At 41.8% G+C, this 22414-nt stretch overlaps 2 protein-coding genes across 3 annotated transcripts; one reads left to right on the top strand and one right to left on the bottom strand.

Moving 5' to 3' along the window:
* Positions 1-1142: 1142 nt before the first annotated feature.
* LOC110499136 (male-specific lethal 1-like 1) lies at positions 1143-8625 on the bottom strand. Of its 2 annotated transcripts, XM_021576063.2 has the most exons (10): positions 8475-8625; positions 6970-7749; positions 6671-6867; positions 6255-6583; positions 6049-6113; positions 5836-5903; positions 5520-5644; positions 5272-5344; positions 4775-4836; positions 1143-3599 (listed from the first exon to the last, which is right to left on the bottom strand). In XM_021576063.2, coding segments are annotated over exons 2-10 (1581 nt in total). In that variant the 5' UTR covers positions 7630-7749; positions 8475-8625; the 3' UTR covers positions 1143-3597. The 2 variants fall into 2 exon arrangements, with proteins under 2 accessions (XP_021431738.1, XP_021431736.1); XM_021576061.2 differs by lacking the exon at positions 4775-4836.
* Positions 8626-13762: 5137 nt separating this feature from the next.
* LOC110499134 (gastric inhibitory polypeptide) lies at positions 13763-15509 on the top strand. The gene is made up of 5 exons (XM_021576059.2): positions 13763-14359; positions 14616-14711; positions 14828-14965; positions 15094-15192; positions 15308-15509. Exons 2-5 carry the CDS (start codon positions 14626-14628, stop codon positions 15315-15317), a joined length of 333 nt encoding a protein of 110 aa, XP_021431734.2. The 5' UTR covers positions 13763-14359; positions 14616-14625; the 3' UTR covers positions 15318-15509.
* Positions 15510-22414: the final 6905 nt, after the last annotated feature.

Here is a 22414-nt window from a genome sequence, read left to right on the forward strand (position 1 = left end):
TGTGGAAGAGTGGTGGATGAACACTGGAGGATTTCAGTGAGTCCATGTTATTACGGTATATGGCTTTTTGTTTGCAGGTATTGTTATCTTTTATCAATGACTGATCAGAATCATTATCCATACACAATTGTTCTAAAAAAAAAAAAAACATTCTCTTTTAAAGGAAATATTTTAATGAATTGAGTTTGAATACGCCCAAAGGCATGTTATTTTTGCTTCATGGGTAAATTGAACATTATTTAAAGGAACCCAATGTTAGTGAATTTAGACTATTCTAATAAAGTAAACCTTTTGTATATTTGATGTACAAGCATCACTACATTTGTACATTCTTACCTTTCATAGGTGTGCCTAAGAGCATTCACTACACATTGTCAGATATTAACATGATTTCGTAATGGTTTTACGGTTTGTAGTTTCTTGCTTGCTTTTGATTTACTTTGTATAATTATATTTGTGGGAGTTTGTATAACCTAGGTTTAGAATTATTAATGGGACTGCGGAATGGATTAAAAAAAACTCAAGTGTGGTAAAATGTATGTACAATTTGGTTAATTTTCCTCCATGTCAAATGTCCAAAAAGGGGGCACTTACTCAATGGTGCCTGATAGAGCTGAAATAGCCTTTTATCCATAAAAGTGTAGTGATCATGAGTTCCTGATAACATAATATTTATTGAAAGATTGATTGAGGGTGTGGTTTATATTTGTAAGAAATGTCCTACTTTGCCTTTATTCAATAAACATTTTTCACATTTGACAGATGCTGGAGCTAATCGTCTTCCCTCAATACCTAGAAATGTGATAACATTAATTTACATACCCTGCCCGACCCATGTAACGACACAGGGAGCTGGTGTCAGCCAGACTACCCCCCCTTGACCAACAAAATCAATCTCATTATAGCAGTGGTAATTATACACTAAGCTCCCATCGTGTAACCTGCTTGCCCTACATTCTCATTGCTTATATGCCAATGTTGTTCAAACTCTGGTATCCCAATCGTATAATTCAAGGGGTTTTCTAAAAAAATTGTGTTTGCACTCCATTTCACTGACGGATATCTCTCCATTATTAATTACCATTGTCTATCAATCAATTTCAGAGCTTGTTAATCTACAAATCAATAACTGAAGACTAGGCTTAACTGTTAATGTTTTTTGTTTTATTCCAAAACAAACTTGTCAATTATTGTCAACATACAATCATTATCATAGAACAATAATATTGAATGTACTCAACACGTTTAAATAAAAAAAAATAAAACAGCCATGTTTTTCATATTTACAACATTTGTTTCTGAAGACTAATTTCACATAATTTGAAAACCACTGTATTTTGTGGTCTAGCGTAAAAAGTAAAATGTTTAAGCGATAACACATCACCAGGAGCTACAGGTAACTACCAAAATAATGGAAACACGAGTAAATGAGGGATACAAAGTACTGTATATTGAAAGCAGGTGCTCCCACCCACACAGGTGTAGTTCCTGAGTTAATTAAGCAATTAACATCCCATCATGCTTAGGGTCATGTATACAAATTCTAGGCAGGCCATTATTTTAGCTACCATGGCTAAATCCCCATAGGATGACAATGCCCCATCCACAGGGCACAAGTGGTCACTGAATGCTTTGATGAGCATGAAAATGATGTAAACCATATGCTATGGCCGTTGAAGTCCTCAGATGTAAACCCAATTGAACACTTATGGGATATTCTGTTGTGGCGCCTGAGACCGCGTTTCCCACCACCATCAACAAAACACCAAATGAGGGAATTTATCGTGGAAGAATGCTATCTCATTTGCACATGCAGTCCAATTGTAATATTTTTTCACTAGCTGGTCTTTTGACCAATCAGATCAGCCCTGAAAAATAGCTGATGCGAAAATACTTTTATGTGATTGGTCAAATGACCAACTAGAATAAAAAGATCACAATTAAGCTCTCTGTGTAAACGCAGCCATATAGAATCTATGTCACGGTGCAATCAAGCTGTTCTGGCTTGTGGTGGCAAAAGGCCCTATTAAGACACTATATGTTGGTGTTTCCTTTATTTTGGAAGTTACCAAGATTTTTAAATATAGCTCGAATTTAAGAAGGAAAATACCTAGCATTAAGTTTGAGTGCTCTAGCTGATTAGGCTAAACTCGAATGCCAACAAAACCCATGTTTTCTAAACTTCACCATAGGACTGATGTCTATATCTCAGTTATCTACTGCAATTAAGCGTATTTCTGATGTACTGGAAAAATACATAAAAATGTAAAACTCAAGCAAATGTATCACATGTTAGAGAATGGGCTGGAGACAAGGCAGTTGTCTGAACAAAGCAGTGCTTTTTGAATAAAGCAGCCAAATTGTCATGCTTTTGAAATTCAAACAGATGTTATTTCTCTTCTCTGAATTACACTAAGTGGAAAGGATGTCGTTTCATTTACAGCTCTACCGTGTTAACAGTTGATATCGTTTGGACCAAATTTGTCATGCAGACTCGCATAATAAAATTATGAAAACAAAACAAAGAAGCATACTGTAGAAGATCAAAGGTTCTCAAATTAATTTAAAAGCCAATGTTATCTACCAAGAAGCAGTCAAACAAACTTGCTTTCATGAAGCAAAGTATGGACAATGCAGAATATCAATAATTTTAGCATCAAAGGAGGACTTTCAAAAATCTAATATTTACTGCATTTGTAATTAAAAAAAACATACATGCCGAGAAAGGATCAAACACCTTATATCCACACTTTAGTGCACAATGATAAAACCTTTCGCTTGAAGCGGTGTCCACATAAGGAAATATTATTACAGTAAATACACAAACAGGAAAAATTGTTTACAGTTTCAATCAAAGCAAAACCCAGAGCATGTAAACGCCAATGGTGCTTCCAGCGCACAGGGTTAGTTGTATATTGTACAATTCAAGCACTGCCATTCAGTCAAATCAGAAAACGCCACTTCTCTTCTTACCCTTTAGATCACAGTCCCCAAGTTACTAAGTCAGGTGACAACTATGTAATAATGTAGTAATGATCAAAAGCTACACATTTTAGTGATGATGCAGTAATTAAGGATGACTAGGTACATTACACCAAATTCCAAAACATTAGAACATGTGCTCCCCAATTATGCTTCACAGAACGTGCTTATTACTAAATTGCTACAGTAGAGACATACTAAGTAACTATTGTGGTTTACCTTATAATCACTTAGCTGTTAGTAGGGGGACTGTTATCTGAGGGGGGGGTACAGCTTTTTTTTTCATTTTGAGTAGCATGGGCAACAAATGTACCATAGCTAACAAATTTGGTGGCCATTTTCCCAATGTACACACCTCCTTCTCTAAGACAGCTGGCAAGTGACAACACGGAGGACAATGGTTTACTTTTCCACAGACTATTGAGAGTAGTGCATGCTACGCCAGTGACAGCCTAATCCCACAAAAGAAAAGAGAACCTTTCTGGGGAGAGAAGAGGGCTCTCTCTTTTGCTTAACACACGCAGATACCACCTCACTTCCGACAGGTACGGTGTGGCGTATGTTTTTTGGGCACCTCGATGCGGCAGCGGCTTCGCTGCCAAGGCAGGTCAAAGTTCCTACAGAGGAACACAATTCAGAAATACAAATGTTGACTGGAGGAAGCAGGGAAAGGTTACTGGGAAAATCCGACCCCCATAACCTAAAAAGCATTTCACATTTGGTTATCATTCAATTGGCACAGCATGTGTTAAATAAAGAGAGTCTCAATTGTTTTCAGACTCATTGTATAGAACATTGTCTCAATATGCACACATGCAGACATGTTAATAATAATGACTGTTGGAATGGATAAATGTATAAAAAAAAGTGTTTAGGAAAATTGTATTGTACTCCCATGTTGTATTTTTTTTCTCCATTTTCTTTAAAGGACTTGCAAAACTACCGGTATATAAATATCCTCTGGCAATAGCAGTGGTATAAAATTATTTAAAAGTACTACTTAAGTCGTTTTTTGGGGGGGGTATCTGTACATTACTTTACTATTTATGTTTTGGACAACTTTAACTTCACTACATTCCTAAATAAAAGTATGTACCTTTTTCTCCATACATTTTCCCTGACACCCAAAAGTACTCATTACATTTTGAATTCTTAGCAGGACAATAAAATGGTCTAATTCACACACTTATCAAAAGAAAATCCCTGGTCATCCCTACAGCTGGTGGACTCACTAAACACATGCTTCATTTGCAATTGATGTCTGAGTGTTGGAGTGTGCCCCTGGCTGTATGTAAACAAAACAAAATTAAAAATAAGAAAATTATGCCATCTGGTTTGCTTAATATAAGGAGTTTGAAATAATTTATACTTTTACTTTTGATACTTAAGTATTTTTGATCAATTCCATTTACTTTTGATACTTAAGTATATTTAAAAGCAAATAATTGTAGACTTTTACTCAAGTAGTATTTTACTTGGTAACATTAACTTTTACTTGAGTGATTTACTCTCTTTACTTTTACTCAAGTATGACAATTGGGTACTTTTTCCAACACTGGTCAATAGGTAACTTACTTGAATTACAATGTCCTCAAAATAGCATTAACGTTTTTTGAATGGACACCAGTTTGCATTCCTATTGCCCTCTTTTGTAAATCATTAGGCCTACGTTCTTTGAGAACAGAGGAAGGAATAGGCATCAAAATACTTGCCTATGAGTGCTTGGGGTGTAAAATATTCACAGTTTGCTTAAAACTTTAAAGACATACTTGGGGGAAGAATAAATACTTGCATTTTGATGAAAGGTCTTTCTGTGAAACTCGCCCTGCCCCGCCACCTGCACCATGGTACCATCTTGAAAAATAAATTATGCATAGTACTGGATGAACTCAAGCTAGTGGACATAGGGGATAAGTTAGGTATGTAAATCACTAACTCAACTATACAAAGAAATGTCCAGTGACAAGCCTAACAAAAAAAGCCTGCTTATATAGTCCTACAAGTGAACCTAAAGGAAAATGTCAAAACCTGAATAAAAGATCAAATAGACAAACAAATAACATCTCTGCATACGAATGGTATATCACACAAACTATCTCCTTTGAATGAAAGATACACAAAAAATGCATAGATGTGTTTGTTTGGACCAAGTGCTTGAAAAAGGGTGCCATGATGTGTGATAGGGTTGTTCCCTGCATGTTGGACTGAACCTACAATGAGCGTTGTAGTTGAAAAAGACTGACAGGACTACTGGTGGATGAAATCAAAAATACAAAAAAAAAAACTTACTGTTGAGTAAGCTTCGGCAATGGCCGGCCAAAGGCCACCACAGGCAGGAAAGGGGTGATGATTATGGACTCAACTGGAGAAAAGAAAGAAAAGGGAGCCCCAAAATCAAGACTGTGTCTGCATGCAATGAAAACATTGCTCGTAAAACTTCAGTAAGTAAATGACAGTATTAAAGGCGTAGCAACTTTATGGTTCTGTAAAAAACAACGGTTCCATGTTTAGAAAGCAGATGAAGTGACCAGTCATACCATCCTCAGTGTCCGGGTAAAATGAGGAGACCTCTGGCTCACTCTCCTGGATCCCCTTCTTCTTGTTCATGCGCTGTTGGAGGCGCTGAAACATGCGCTGCTCACGGATACGCTGAATGTCCCATCTACAAAAAACAGGATTCAGTGATAAAGAGAGATAATGAGAGAGCAAGGAATGGATGAAAACGTTAGTGGTTCAATATAGTAAATTGAGATTGCATTACACACACAAAAAAGGAGCCGTAGTGAGGGAGGTTAGAGACTGACCATGATGAGGCATTGAGAGTAACTTGGAAGTCAGAAAACCCATTTGTACCTTTTTCTTCTCTTCTCATCCAACTCCAGCTTTGCATGGCGCTTCAAAAAGACACTGTCGTCCAACATCTTGGTAAAACAACACAAACACATGGTTGATGTGGTTAAGGACCATTTGCAGGGTTAAATGCTGAGTTGAATATTGTGTGGTATTACAGGCTTGATTTCTGACTCTCAGTTTAAATTGTAAAGCCTGTGTGCTCTCCTCTCTCACCTCTGGGATGTCACTGGCAGCCTCCTCATCCAAGGGCTCCATACTGTTTTCCTTCCAGGATGGAACTGGAAAACAGAACCGTGTAAAAAAAGACAGGACTAATAGCAATACTATTTGGATTTCTACATTATTATTAATTGCGAGGCAATATTACACAGCTTAACACTTGGAACGGAACAACTGGCATGTGTGGTGGGACTACTCACTGGCTACAACCTCCTCTTTCTTCGGGGATGGGGATGGCTCACGTTGGGGGGAGGGGGGCGGCTGATGCCAGCGACACAGGTACATCTCAGTAGTAGACATGAAAGGGAGCTCCTCCATCTGATCGGTGCGCTCCGGGTCCTCTTTGCTCGGGTACAGAGTATCCCTCTCCACCGATGACCGACCAAACCCCATCTTCTCTGGGGTCTCTTTACTGCGCAGCTCCCTCTGATATGGTGAGCCAGCTCCACACTCTGACTTAGGGGAGGTGAACTTAGAGCCTTTCCCTCCTCGTGACTTCTGGATTTTTGAGTCCAGGAAGCAAAATTTCCTGCATGAGCAGAGCAGATGTATTAGTGAGTAGAAGATAGTTTGACTGAGGATAAGTGAATGCAGAGTAGTATTTGGGGTCTGTTACCTCTTGAGGCCTTTGCCGCCTCGACTGAAGGGGATTGTCCTGGGGGTGGGAGTCTGTGGGCTGTCACACACTTCTAGATCCCACAGGTCCTCTTTATCTGGGGTCCAGGGCTCTAGTGGCTGAAATAGGCGCTTATCACGTGGGTCCTTCCTCGTCAGCTGCAAGCGACGCTCCATGCGCTCAATACGCGCCAGCAACTATGTATGCAGACATGTTTCTTTAAATGATTTGGTTCTAAACAAATGACAGCGTTACTGTCATCTACAAACAATTACGACACTTTAATATACTGTGCATACCGTCTCCTTGTCTGCTTTCAGCTCATCTATCTCCTTGTCCTTGGACTGCAGCTGTTGTTGCTGTTGTTCAATCAAGTCCAGCTGAAGGAGGAGAATCTGCCGGAGGCAGGTGGCCTGTGTGTGGGGGTTAGCAGGGTTTTTTCTGATGTTCCTCCACTTGCCCTCTGTGCTGAACTCAATGGATGCAGTGTTGACAACTCCTCCAGGGGAGACCCCTCTGGTGCTCTCATCAGTACCAGCATCCTTGGAGTTATTGTTTGAAACCAACTCTTTATTATCCATACCATCACTCAAAAAGTGTTTACCTTTCATTGGGATTCCCTCACCCCCCATTTGTCTGACAGAGGATGACGGCACCCCTGTGCTTTCCCAATTGTCACCTTGAACTAGTGCCCCTCCTGCTTTATTTTGTGCAGCCACCACTGGGGCCCGAATTATGTATTTCTGGTCTATGATCTTAGTTTTGCTGAGGTTCTCCCCTCCAGTGTTGTGGATGTCCCCGTGTACGTCATGGACATCTATGACAAAGTCACAGGTTTCTCTCTTGATTGTTATGGAGTTCACAACATTTGCATTTCCAACTTGTGATTTGTCAAAGTCAATTCTCTCAGTGTCCAGCTTAAATCCTGCATTAGCAAACAAAGTGGATCTCATAGTCATGGCGAATACAACTCAAGGTGTTATTGAACTAGCATTACAGAATAACTGCTTATTCTGCAAAGCAGTCAAGTGTCATTGATGCCTATTTCCTGTTTCATTGAGCCTGGATCAGTCTTCCTCCTGTAATAGAAATAAGTTATAATCAGTATTGCAACCAACATTCATTGACTGCTATCGGGTCTAAATCAAATGTGCTGTCTAGCAAGCTAGCTAGGCACAATGTTGCTCAATGACTGGCAACCTCACTAGTTACTACAACTGACTGACACATTAAATACTGCACTGCGCCTGACTGCTGGGCACCCTTTCACCAGCTAACTATCTAAAACTATACAACATTTCAGCTAGCAAGCTAACTGTACAGGACAAACAAGTTAGCTAGCTAGTTAACGAACACTGAGTCTCCCAGCATCTAGTTAGCGTCTAACGTTTGTAGCTAACGTTAGGTAGCTAGCTAGCTTGTTACGTAGGGTATATTATTTTAAAATTGGGTAACAAATATGGCTTGCCTCATGGTCTTGCCGAAGGGTTTGGTAGCTAGCCATTTTTACTGAAAAATACAAGGGTGAACGTGGGTAGCAGTTGGCTAGAGTGGTTCGTGCTTCTAGCAAGTGTTAGCTAGCACTTCGATATTTCCTCCATTTTAGTCCATCACGCATTGCCATTGATGAAAATCATAGCGAACAGTATTTCACTGCACTGCCACTGACTCGCTGCATGCGAAAGGGACTTGGAGGAAGTACGTAACAACCTACTGAAAATAAGTTATAATAAGTTAGCATATAGTTTCACCGAGCATGGTATTTTGTGTTATCCCTCATTTTCGTAATATTTCTCAAACTCACCTAGTATGTTCATGTTCCACTCTTGCATACTTGTTTAAAGCGCCCAAGATGGCGCATGCGTAGTTACGGCAAATGGTCATGTTTTCGTGTCTTGGGAAGAATAAAGTTGAAGAAAAGCATCAGTAGATGACATCGATGAGATGGAAATAGGTTTTGCCCACAGCGTTTTTACTTCCCTCTGTAAATATATTATAGTTTATTGACCTTTGTCACAGGAGGCTGCTGAGGGGAGGACGGCTCATAGTAATGGCTGGAACAGAGCAAATGGAATTGAATCAAACACATGGAAACCGTGTATGTGTTTGAGGTATTTGATATAATTCCACTGAGCCCGTCCTCCCCAATATACTGAACAAAATAATATAACAGCAACATGCAACAATTTCCAAGATTTTGAGGAGTTACAGTTAACATAAGGAAACCAGTCAACTGAAATGTATTAATTAGGCCCTAATCTATGGATTTCACATGACTGGGCAGGCGCGCAGCCATGATGGGCCTGGGAGGGCATAGACCCAGCCAATCAGAATGAGTTTTACCCACAAAAAGGGTTTATTACAGATAAAAATTCTCCTCAGCACCCTCTCAGACAATCCCGCAGGTGAATAAACCATAAGCTGGATGTGGAGGTCCTGGGTTGGCGTGGTTACACGTGGTGTGCAGTTGTGAGGCCAGTTGGATGTGCTGCCAAATTCTCTAAAACTACGTTGGAGGTGGCTTATGATAGAGAAATTAACATTAAATTCTTTGGTAACAGCTCTGGTGGACATTCCTGCAGTCAGCATGCCAATTGCTTGCTCCCTCAAAACTTGACACATGTGTGGCATTGTGTTGTGTGACAAAACTGCACATTTTAGAGTGGCCTTTTATTGTCCCCAGTACACGCATATGTGTAATGATAGGCCACACCTGTCAGGTAGATGGATTATTTTGGCAAAGGATAAATTCTCATGTAAACAAATGCGTGCACAAAATTTGAGAGAAATAAGCTTTTTGTGCATATTGAACATTTATGGGATCTTTCATTACAGCTCATAAAATATGGGACCAACACTTTACATGTTGCATTTATGTTTTTGTTCAGTATATATAGATAGACCTATGTTTTGAAACTGATTTGCCTCTGTAACTGTAGCAAACATGTTCTTACATGTCAGGTGGGTCAGGTGATTCTCTTCAATTACCAATTTCTCACACCTGTGCTTCTTAATCTTGTACTCATAAACATTTCCATGTTTTTAAAAAACTTTTAATAGTGGAGAAGATGAAGGCTCAGTTGACATTTGGCCTGCAAAAAGCAGCTCGTGTTCCGTCTGATGCAATTGTATACATGTATGTTTATGCTTCACAATGAAACCTATTTAAAATGATATTCAGAGGGCAAGGTAGAGATTAATGGGGAATGTTTTGTATTTTTGCGTTCTCTGTGATACATGTGAGACGCAGGTGGGCTCAACCTTGTCACACCTTTAGCAACAATATTAGACATAAAAATAAGCATCCAGCGATCATACACTGTTTACCAGGGGGCAGGGCTACCGAGGTAAAGGCTCATCTGAAGAGGGTGCTGGCTAAGGCTAAAACTGGCGAGCATAGAGAGTATAGGGATATTGTTATCCACGCTGGCACCAACGATGTTAGGATGAAACAACCAGAGGTCACCAAGCGCAACATAGCTTCAGCGTGTAAATTAGCTAGAAAGATGTGTCGGCATTGAGTAATTGTCTCTGGCCCCCTCCCAGTTAGGGGGAGTGATGAGCTCTACAGCAAAGTCTCACAACTCAATCGCTGGTTGAAAACTGTTTTCTGCGCCACCCAAAATATAGAATTTGTAGATAATTGGCCCTCTTTCAGGGACTCACTCACAAACAGGACCAAGCCTGGCCTGCTGAGGAGTGACAGACACCATCCTAGCTGGAGGGGCGCTCTCATCTTATCTATCAACATAGACAGGGCTCTAAATCCTCTAGCTCCACAATGAGATAGGGTGCAGGCCAGGCAGCAGGCTGTTTGCCAGCCTGCCAGCTTAGTGGAGTCTGCCACTAGCACAGTCAGTGTAGTCAGCTCAGCTTTCCCCATTGAGATCGTGACTGTGCCTCGATCTAGGTTAGGAAAAACAAAATATGGCGGTGTTCGCCTTGACAATCTCACTGGAATAAAGACCTCATCCATTCCTGTCATTATTGAAAGAGATTGTGATATCTCACATCTCAAAATAGGGCTATTTAATGTTAGATCCCTCACTTCCAAGGCAGTCATAGTCAATGAACTAATCACTGATCATAATCTTGATGTGATTGGCCTGACTGAAACAACCCTGATAAATGTACTGTGTTAAATGAGGCCTCTCTTCCTGGTTACACTGGTGACCATATCCCCTGCACATCCTGCAAAGGTGGAGGTGTTGCTAACATTTCCGACAGCAAATTTAAATTTACTAAAAAATAAATGACTGCGTTTAGTCATGAAATCTATGCAGCCTATTCAATCACAATGTATAGCTACTGTTTTACAGGCCTCCTGGGCCACATACAGCATTCCTCACTGAGTTCCCTGAATTCCTATCGGACCTTGGCAGATAATATTCACATGGCAAAGTCCACAGACCCACACCAAAAGGCTTTCGGAGCCATCATCGACTAAGTGGGCTTTGTCCAACATGTCTCCAGACCTGCTCATTGTCACAGTCATACCCTGGATCAAACTTTGTCCCCTGGAAAAAATATTGTGGATTAAAAAAAAATCCTCATAATCCTGGACTATCAGACCACCATTTTATTAAATTTGCAATCGCAACAAATAATCTGCTCAGACCCCAACCAAGGATCATCAAAAGCTGTGCTATAAATTCTTGGACAACAAAAAGATTCCTAGATGCCCTTCCAAACTCCCTCCACCTACCCAAAGACGTCAGAGTACAAAAAAATTGGTTAACCACCTAATTTAGGATCTACATTTAACCTAGAGTAATACCCTAGATGCAGTCGCACCCCTAAAAAGGAAAAATATTTGTCACAAGAAATTAGCTCCATGGTATACACAAAATACCCGAGCCCTGAAGCAAGCTTCCAGAAAATTGGAATGTAAATGGCGCTCCAACAAACTGGAAGTCTTCTGACTAGCTTGGAAAGACAGTACTGTGCAATATCGAAGAGCCCTCACTGCTGCTCGATCATCCATTTTTCCAACCTCATTGAGGAGAATAAGAAAAATCCTAAATGTATCTTTGATACTGACGCAAAGCTAACTAAAAAGCAGCATTCCCCAAGAGAGGATGGCTTTCATTTCAGCAGTGACAAAAATATCCAAAGCTCAGTTGTCCTGAGCCAGCACAGGATTGCCAGGACCTAGGATCAATGGAGCCACTCAAGTTATTTTATCCTGGTCATGGCCTCTAAACCTTCAAGCTGCATACTGGACCCTATCCTAACTGAACTACTGAAAGAGCTACTTCCTGTGCTTGCCCCTGCAATGTTGAACATAATAAATGTCTCCCTATCCTCCGGATATATACCAAACTCACTAAAAGTGGCAGTAATAAAGCCTCTTGAAAAAGTTAATTATCGACCTATATCGAATCTCCCATTCCTATCCAAAATGTTTGAAAAAGCTGTTGCGCCGCAACTCACTGCCTTTCCGAAGACAAATAATGTATACGAAACACTTCAGTCTGGTTTTAGACCCCATCATAGCACTGAGACTGCACTTGTGAAAGTGGTAAATTACCTTTTAATGGCGTCAGACCAAGGCTCTGCATCTGTCCTCATGCTCCTACACCTTAGTGCTGCTTTTGACACCATCGATCACCACATTCTTTTGGAGAGATTGGAAACACAGTTAATCTTGATGGTTGTACAGTCGTCTCAAATAAAACTGTGAAGGACCTCAAGCGTTACTCTGGACCCTGATCTCTCTTTTGACAAACATATCAAGAATATTTCAAATACAGTTTTTTTCCATCTTCGTAACATAAAAAAAAATCAGAAACTTTTTGTCAAAAAATGATGCAGAAAAGCTAATCCATGCTTTTGTCACTTCTAGATTAGACTACTGCAGTGCTCTACTCTCCGGATACCCAGATAAAGCACTAAATAAACTTCAGTTAGAGCTAAGTACGGCTGCTAGAATCTTGACTTGAACCCCAAAATTTGATCATATTAGTGCTAGCCTCTCTACACTGGCTTCCTGTTAAGGCTAATGCTGATTTCAAGGTTTTACTGCTGATCTACAAAGCATTACATGGGCTTGCTCCTACCTATCTCTCCGATTTGGTCCTGCTGTACATACCTACACGTACGCTATGGTCACAAGACACAGGCCTTCTTATTGTCCCTAAAATGTCTAAGCAAACATCTGGAGGCAGGGCTTTCTCCTATAGAACTTACTGACTATCCACGTGAGAGACGCAGACTCGGTCTCGGCCATTAAGTCTTTACTGAAGACTCATCTCTTCTATTATGGGGGCTGAATCACTAGCTTACTGATGATCTTCCATGCCTTGAGTGGGTTGAATCACTGACGTGATCTTCCTGTAAGGTTTTGCGCCCCCTCGGGCTTGTGCTGTGGAGGAGATCTTCCTGGGATATACTCAGGAACAGTGTCCACCGACCCTCCCCCTGTCTCAGCCTCCAGTATCTATGCTGCAACAGTCTATGTGCTGGGGGGCTAGGGTCAGTCTGTTTTATCTGGTGTAATTTTCCTGTCTTATTTCGTGTCCTGTGGGAATTTAAGTATGCTCCCTCTAATTCTCTCTTTCTCCCTCGTTTCCTCCCTTGCCTTAGGACCTGAGCCCTAGGACCATGCCTCAGGACTATATGGCCTGGCTGTCCCCAGTCCACCTGGTTGTGCTGCTGCTCCAGTTTCAACTGTTCTACCTGCGGCTATGGAATCCTGACCTGTTCACCGGACGTGCTACGTTGTCCCGAACCTGCTGTTTTTGACTCTCTCTCGCTCGCTCTGTCACACCTGCTGTCTCGACCTTTGAATGTTTGGCTGTGAAAAGCCAACTGACATTTACTCCTGAGGTACTAACCTGTTGCACCCTCTACAACCACTGTGATTATTATTTGACCCTGCTGGTGATCTATGAACTTTCAAACATATTGAAGAACAATCTGGCCTTAATAGCAATGTACTCATATAATCTCCACCCGGCACAGCCTGAAGTGGCCACCCCTCAGAGCCTGGTTCCTCTCTAGTTTTCATCCTAAGTTCCTGCCTTTCTAGGAAGTTTTTCCTAGCCACCATGCTTCTACATGTTTGGGGGTTTTAGGCTGGGTTTCTGTATAGCACTTTGTGACATCTGCTGATGTAAGAAGGGCTTTATAAATACATTTGATTGATTGATTGATTGATTGATAGCATATTAACCATCCCAACACCATCTGTTATATTTAAGACAAATCATGTTTTTCCATCTCAAGGACCATTTTAGATTTAAATATAGCTGCATGCAACTCAAAATGTGTTACATCATTGAAAACATTGACCTTTTACTTAACTTCCATATCTTGTAGTTTGAGCATTAAGCTGTTCACTTCTCAATTGTTTCCCATCTAGCCCCATTCAGATTAGCCTAATAGCCCAGAAAGGTTTACACTGGTCATATTAAGGGTAGTTACCTCTCATCTAGAGAGCAATTTTAAGCACCCTATTATTTTACTCAGCAGAGAAAAACCAACTTAATAGTTCTGAATGTATTAGAAAGCTTGCTTATCGGAAGTGTATGTGTATACTATTGTCATTAATTGCCCTAATGTAGTGGAACCTAGGTGTTATTCTGGTCACGACACAAATCACCTCTGAGAAACTGTATAAAAGGACAAATGTCTTGTAGCAACTCACAAAAAGCTTGCATTTCTCAGTGAAGAATCTCCATTCTCAAGGTAAGATACTTTCCAAAATATACTCTCCTGTTCAAACGATCAATTTCTACTTTATACCTAAATGCTGGTGTCTAGCTTACTGTATGTGTAATACATGTTTACCTTAATAGATAGCAGTTATTTAGAAGTTAATCAACAAAAAAAAAACATATATTCTGCATTGTAAGTGTGATACATTTTCCCCAATTCCAGATGTGTTTTTTTCTCTTCCTGACTTTCTATGCCCCTCTTCTATTCTTTCCTCTACCTTGTTTAGTTTTGTCACCATGACGGTAGCATTGTTCGTACTGGTGCTCCTCTGCATGGCTGGAATGCTGCATGTTGAGGCCTCGGACCAGTCTGGAGAGAACAGGTAAGATTCCCATCCTACATTTGAAATGTCTGCTCATTTGATATTGATGTGGTGTCCCCTGCATTATCTAATATCTCCATTCCTCTCTCATGTTTGTGTTTATGTCTGGTTGTCAGTCTCACAGAAAATGGACAGGGTTTGGGGAGAAGATATGCTGAGTCAACCATTGCCAGTGACATGAGCAAAATCATGGACTCAATGGTTCAGAAGAATTTTGTCAACTTCCTGCTCAACCAGAAGGAGAAAAAGAGCATGTAAGTCAAATTGATCATAGAGTTTGAAATGACTATAATTGTTACAGTTCAGAACTTGATAAATTGAAGAAACTGAGAGCAAATTCAGTCACTAACAACAACTACAATATAATCAAAAACTGTCACAGGTCTAATGTCATTCCGGAGGAAGATCCAGGTGCTTGCTTGTACAACAATCTCCTGAAAAAACTTGCACTGTGCATCCGCAGCAAGGGACACAGATCCATGTGAGTTCATTCTGTGAAGATATTAACTTCAATATGAACTTCAATATGAATTGTTGCCAAATTATTTATTGTGTCATCTGATTATAAGATTTTCCAATTTGTTTCCTTTCTACAGGACCCAGTGATGTTTTGAAGAATATCAGCAAATGACCAACATAGGCAAGAGAATGATGCAAAGAGAAACCTGAAGTCAACCACAACATTGTGACAATTTAGAAAAAAATTGCCGCTTTCTAATTTGTTGTGAATCCAGAATGTCTTACCTTTTTCATAAATAATTGCTAAGGTGAAATTAAATTATTGAACTATTAAACAAAGATTGGCCTCACTTGGTAGTAATTTCATCTCACATTTAGCATGAGAAACATTTCACAAAAGTAACAAATGAAATGGCAAAAAATCGTACACAGTAATATTTTCACAAATGTCAAACATTTCCACAAATGTTACACCTTAAAAAAAGGGTCCTACTGGTCCTATTAAAAGAATAACATGGTCCTTTGCATTTCTTGAGAAGAAGAGGCTTCATAGACCACTAAATAGGCAACAACTAGAACAGAGTTTGCTACATGGCTTTATTATAGTCATTTTTGTCCAACCGGGGTGTTTGGACAAAAATGGGCCCCCCCTCATTAGCCTCTTGCCGAGGCAGTAAGTGACAGTATTCAACTCTAGATGAATGCTGAGCCAACCTTTTCGGTTTGAAGAGAAGACATGGGTAAATAAATGGAGGTAGGACGAAAGAAGATGGAAGAAAGTGGAACATATTATTCATAAATATGGAGTGGGGGATTGCACAAGCCTTCTGGAAGATTTGGTGAAGGAAAGTGAACGTGAAGAGAGTGAGGGTGAATTAATTGTGGTGTCAGGTGCGGTGATGACCGCCGGGAAGGAGCTCAGTGTGGAGAGATAAGCGGTTCAGTGAGGAAGGTTGGCGCCAAGTGGAAAAAAGGGGATAATCTCTGGAGCAGGGAGCCGTTGAAAGGACTGATAGCGGGGTGGCGTTAAGTGTTGAGGATCAGTTGAAATTCAAGATTCCCGGTGTCTGTGACGCCCGCCGTGCAGTGGGGCAAAAAAGTATTTAGTCAGCCACCAATTGTGCAAGTTCTCCCACTTAAAAAGATGAGAGAGGCCTGTAATTTTCATCATAGGTACACTTCAACTATGACAGACGAAAGGAGAAAAGAAAATCCAGAAAATCACATTGTAGGATTTTTTATGAATTTATTTGCAAATTATGGTGGAAAATAAGTATTTGGTCACCTACAAACATGCAAGATTTCTGGCTCTCACAGACCTGTAACTTCTTCTTTAAGAGGCTCCTCTGTCCTCCACTTGTTACCTGTATTAATGGCACCTGTTTGAACTTGTTATCAGTATAAAAGACACCTGTCCACAACCTCAAACAGTCACACTCCAAACTCCACTATGGCCAATACCAAAGAGCTGTCAAAGGACACCAGAAACAAAATTGTAGACCTGCACCAGGCTGGGAAGACTGAATCTGCAATAGGTAAGCAGCTTGGTTTGAAGAAATCAACTGTGGGAGCAATTATTAGGAAATGGAAGACATACAAGACCACTGATAATCTCCCTCGATCTGGGGCTCTACGCAAGACCTCACCCTGTGGGGTCAAAATGATCACAAGAACAGTGAACAAAAATCCCAGAACCACACAGGGGGACCTAGTGAATGACCTGCAGAGAGCTGGGACCAAAGTAACAAAGCCTGCCATCAGTAACACACTACACCGCCAGGGACTCAAATCCTGCAGTGCAGACGTGTCCCCCTGCTTAAGCCAGTACATGTCCATGCCCGTCTGAAGTTTGCTAGAGAGCATTTGGATGATCCAGAAGAAGATTGGGAGAATGTCATATGGTCAGATGAAACCAAAATATAACTTTTTGGTAAAAACTCAACTCGTCGTGTTTGGAGGACAAAGAATGCTGAGTTGCATCCAAAGAACACCATACCTACTGTGAAGCATGGGGGTGGAAACATCATGCTTTGGGGCTGTTTTTCTGCAAAGGGACCAAGACGACTGATCTGTGTAAAGGAAGGAATGAATGGGGCCATGTATCGTGAGATTTTGAGTGAAAACCTCCTCCCATCAGCAAGGGCATTGAAGATGAAACGTGGCTGGGTCTTTCAGCATGACAATGATCCCAAACACACCGCCCGGGCAACGAACGAGTGGCTTCGTAAGAAGCATTTCAAGGTCCTGGAGTGGCCTAGCCAGTCTCCAGATCTCAACCCCATAGAAAATCTTTGGAGGGAGTTGAAAGTCCGTTTTGCCCAGCAACAGCCCCAAAACATCACTGCTCTAGAGGAGATCTGCATGGAGGAATGGGCCAAAATACCAGCAACAGTGTGTGAAAACCTTGTGAAGACTTACAGAAAACGTTTGGCATCTGTCATTGCCAACAAAGGGTATATAACAAAGTATTGAGATAAACTTTTGTTATTGACCAAATACTTATTTTCCACCATAATTTGCAAATAAATTCATTAAAAAAAATGTGAATTTCTGGATTTTTTAAAATCATTTTGTCTGTCATAGTTGAAGTGTACCTATGATGAAAATTACAGGCCTCTCTCATCTTTTTAAGTGGGAGAACTTGCACAATTGGTGGCTGACTAAATACTTTTTTGCCCCACTGTATGTTGCGGTTGAGAGCGTGGGGGAAACGGAGAAGACATTGTCTGTCCTGCTGAGTTTTGATGTAGTCTTTGCCCGACAAGGTCAAATTAGGAAATGTAAATTATCCCGTGAGAGCTTTTGTTCTGAAAATACTTTATGGGCATGTTGTAGCAGTGTGTAGGAGGGGGATTCGAGTTGGATTAACACTCCAAACAGCCTACCCGACAGCTCGGTGGTGTCCGCATGGTCCTAAAGCACACCCTTATGGCGTTTAGTATCACATTCCAATGATAAAAATGGGGGGGGGGGGGGGGCAGAAATGCAATTTCAGAATGTGTGGGGGGGGACTTTTCCCCAGTGAAAGTTGCGCCCCTGGTGTTAGTTGTCGGGGTTCCCATGGGGCTGGAGATTGGAGGTGTCCGGTGAGAGAAAAGAAGGTTGAGGTTGTCAGGGTTAGAGTAGTACAGAAAGTGTCATATGCCGAAGCAGTGAAGAGAGTGGTAGAGGAAGATGGTTACAGGTTGAGGGATACTGAGAGGATTCCTGTGAGTAGGCAGAAACCAAGAGAGCGTGATGGGAAGAGTATGTGCTTCAGTAAGGTGGGCTTTTTAGCATTTATAGCCATGGTTGTCAGTTGTACTGCAGAAATTGATTGGATATCACAGAAAATAGAGGTTGTGGTGGTAGCTGCTGAGAAGTACTTGGGATTGGGAGGATTTACTGCAGAACAGTTGCAGTGGGTGTTGCGTGGTAGTGTTCTGTCCTCCCAGAGCCATTGGTCTGGAGTAGGATTGGATAGGGTTAAATAGTGGAATGGGGTGGTGTTTTTTTAATATATATATATTTTTTATAAAGGTCTAACAGTAGGCAGGGCAATTTTTATTTTCCTTTTCCCCAATTTTGTATTACCTTATCAATAATTTTATGCAGGTAGGCCGTGAACGGCCTCACACACCAGTACAGTAGGTAGCGGTGTATCCACCTAAAAGTTGGATGTTATCCACCAACTAAATCCCGAAGAAGAAGAAGAAGAAGCCATGGATGCCCTGGTGACAGTTAGTACAGAGATAGCCAAGGCCTTGACAATAAAAGAGGAGTGTTGTGTATTTTGACATTGAGACAGTTTACGATACCATGTGGAGGGAAGGGTTGTTGATCAACTTGAGTGCATTTGGGGACGTCTGTATAACTGGATCATGGACTTGTTCGATAGAGTCATACAGGTGAGGGTGGGGTCAGAATTGTCAATGCGGTTTGAAGTGGACAGTGGTACTCCTCAGCGAAGTGTCGTTACTCCTGTGCTGTTAACCTTGATGGTACATTACGTATTTAAGGAGGTGGGACAGGGAATGGATGTGGCATTGTATGCTGATGATGGGGCTGTATGGAAGAGAGGTGGGAATGTGAAATATGTGAGGAGGAAGATGCTAGATACTGTGGGAGTTGTGGACGATTGGTCTCTAACATGGGGGTTTAGGATGTGTGTGGCCAAGTCCTACATTATGCTGTTTTCTAGGAGGAAGGTTAAATATGTTAGGCTGCAAATGTAGGGTCAGGATATAGGTAGGGTGTCTGGATTTAAGTATTTAGTTATGTGGTTTGATAAGAGGCGTACGTGGAAGAGACATGTTGAGTATATTCTAATTAAGTGTAGGAAGGTGCTGAACCGCATGAAAGCAATGGCAGGTTATGGTTGGGGGTTGGATAGACAAACACTGTTGATTATATACCAGGCATTGATCATGTCATGTTTGGATTATGGGTGCTTTGTATATGGATCGGCAGCCAAAACAGTAGTACAGCGGCTGGCTAGGATACAGTCAAGGGCCCTGAAATTGTTGAGGTTTTGCAGATGGATAGTGGGGAATTGCCACTGAGGATAAGGCGGGACAAACATCATTAGCATACTGGACAAGGCTGAAAGGGAGTTCAGAAGGACATCCTGTGGTCATGGCAACCTGGGAATGCTGGGAGCGAGGAGGGGATAAGCAGAGGGCATACGCGTGGACAATCGGACAGAAGGTAGTAGAATATTGACTGGGGGAGAGAGAGATAGGACTGGCAATTGCATTGGGGAATGTTCCTGCTTGGCTGTTTCGAAAACCAAGTGAAGATGTGGACATGATTGAAGGCAGGAAAGAATGGGGTGAAGACTTGAGATGGTGTGTGGAGAGATGTATATATAATTAGCTTTATTTGTTTTTAAGGATATAAACAGACGGTTCAAAGGATCTAGTCAGTGGAAGGGTGGGGGCTGGGATGTCTATCCCATGTTTCAATGTTAGAGTATGTAAGTGGTTAACTGATTGTGTCAATGTATGTGGCAGAATTGATGGCCATGATTATAGGTTTGAGGCTAATCTGAAAACAAGGCTCCCTAAATTTTATCAGCATATCGAATGCGCGACCCGGGGTGGCAAAACCCTGGATCATTGTTATTCTAACTACCGCGACGCATATAAAGCCCTCCTCGCCCTCCTTTCGGAAAATCTGACCACGACTCTATTTTATTGCTCCCAGCCTATAGACAGAAACTAAAACAGGAAGCGCCCGTGCTCAGGTCTGTTCAACGCTGGTCTGAACAATCGGATTCCACGCTTCAAGATTGCTTAGATCACGTGCACTGTGATATGTTCATCATAGCGTCAGACAATAACACTGATGAATACGCTGATTCGATGAGCGAGTTCATTAGCAAGTGCATAGGTGATGTTGTACCCACAGCATCTATTAAAACATTCCCCAACCAGAAACTGTGGATTGATGGCAGCATTCGCGCAAAACTGAAAGCGCGAACCACTGCTTTTAATCAGGGCAAGGTGACCGGAAACATGACCGAATACAAACAGTGTAGCTATTCCTTCAGCAAGGCAATCAAACAAGCTAAGCGTCAGTATAGAGACAAAGTAGAGTCGCAATTCAACGGCTCAGACACGAGAGGTATGTGGCAGGGTCTACAGTCAATCACGGACTACAAAAGGAAAACCAGCCCTGTCACGGACCACGATGTCTTGCTCCCAGCAAACTAAACAACTTCTTTGCTCGCTTTGAGGAAAACACAGTGCCACTGACACGGCCCGCTACCAAAACCTGCGGGCTCTCCTTCACTGCAGCCAACGTGAGTAAAACATTTAAATGTGTTAACCCTTGCAAGGCTGCCAGCCCAGATGGCATCCCAAGCCGCGTCCTCAGAGCATGCGCTGACCAGCTGGCTGGTGTGTTTACGGACATATTCAATCAATCCTTATCCCAGTCTGCTGTTCCCACATGCTTCAAGAGGGACACCATTGTTCCTGTTCCCAAGAAAGTGAAGGTAACTGAGCTAAATGACTATCGCCCCGTAGCACTCACTTCAATCATCATGAAGTGCTTTGAGAGACGAGTCAAGGACCATATCACGTCCACCCTACCTGACACCCTAGACCCACTCCATTTTGCTTACCGCCCCAATAGGTCCACAGACGACGCAATCGCAATCACATTGCACACTGCCCTAACCCATCTGGACAAGAGGAATACCTATGTAAGAATGCTGTTCATCGACTACAGCTCAGCATTTAACACCATAGCATCCTCCAAACTCGTCATTAAGCTCGAGACCCAGGGTCTCGACTCTGGCCTGTGCAACTGGGTCCTGGACTTCCTGACGGGCCGCCCCCAGTGCGTTCTCAGCCCTCTCCTGTACTCCCTGTTCACCCATGACGGCACGCCTCCAACTCAATCATCAAGTTTGCAGACGACACTACAGTGGTAGGCTTGATTACCAACAACGACGAGACGGCCTACAGGGAGGAGGTGAGGGCCCTCGGAGTGTGGTGTCAGGAAAATAACCTCACACTCAATGTCAACAAAACAAAGGAGATGATAGTGGACTTCAGGAAACAGCAGAGGGAGCAGCCCCCTATCCACATCAACAGGACAGTAGTGGAGAAGGTGGAAAGTGTTAAGTACCTCAGCGTACACATCACGGACAAACTGAAATGGTCCACCCACACAGACAGTGTGGTGATGAAGGCGCTGCAGCGCCTCTTCAACCTCAGGAGGCTGAAGAAATTTGTCTTGTCACCACAAACACTCACAAACTTTTACCAAATGTAGTGGAAATTTCCTGTATACCAAATCTTGAGAGAGCAAACCACACACAAGTCAGAGGTATCATAAAGTCCATCTTTAATTATATGAGCTCCATCACAACCCTGTGACTCTCAGATCAATTCAGTGTCTATAAATTAATTATCTGAGAGTGCTTACACATTGCAACTGAGATCCTTTATAGCAAGGACAAACATAGCCAGACAGCATTGGCTATAAATTATCGTTCAGCTTTGGTCTCCTAAACTATGTTCTTATCTCGCTCTTGGTACCACTCAGGACTAAAAACACTACCGCTTCCAATGGCATATATCAAATACACCCCCTCCTGGACAAGATCACAGAGAGACAGTGACTGGCACACAGACATTGTGGAGCCAAGAGATAATTGGTTCCCCCTCAATCATCCCTTCACATGGTTTGAAAGATACGTTTACACATGACACATTCACAGATAAGACTAACCACCCCCTCTCTGGGCCCAAGTA

This window comes from Oncorhynchus mykiss, chromosome 20 (assembly GCF_013265735.2).
Source record: "Oncorhynchus mykiss isolate Arlee chromosome 20, USDA_OmykA_1.1, whole genome shotgun sequence".
NCBI classification, from domain to species: domain Eukaryota; kingdom Metazoa; phylum Chordata; class Actinopteri; order Salmoniformes; family Salmonidae; genus Oncorhynchus; species Oncorhynchus mykiss.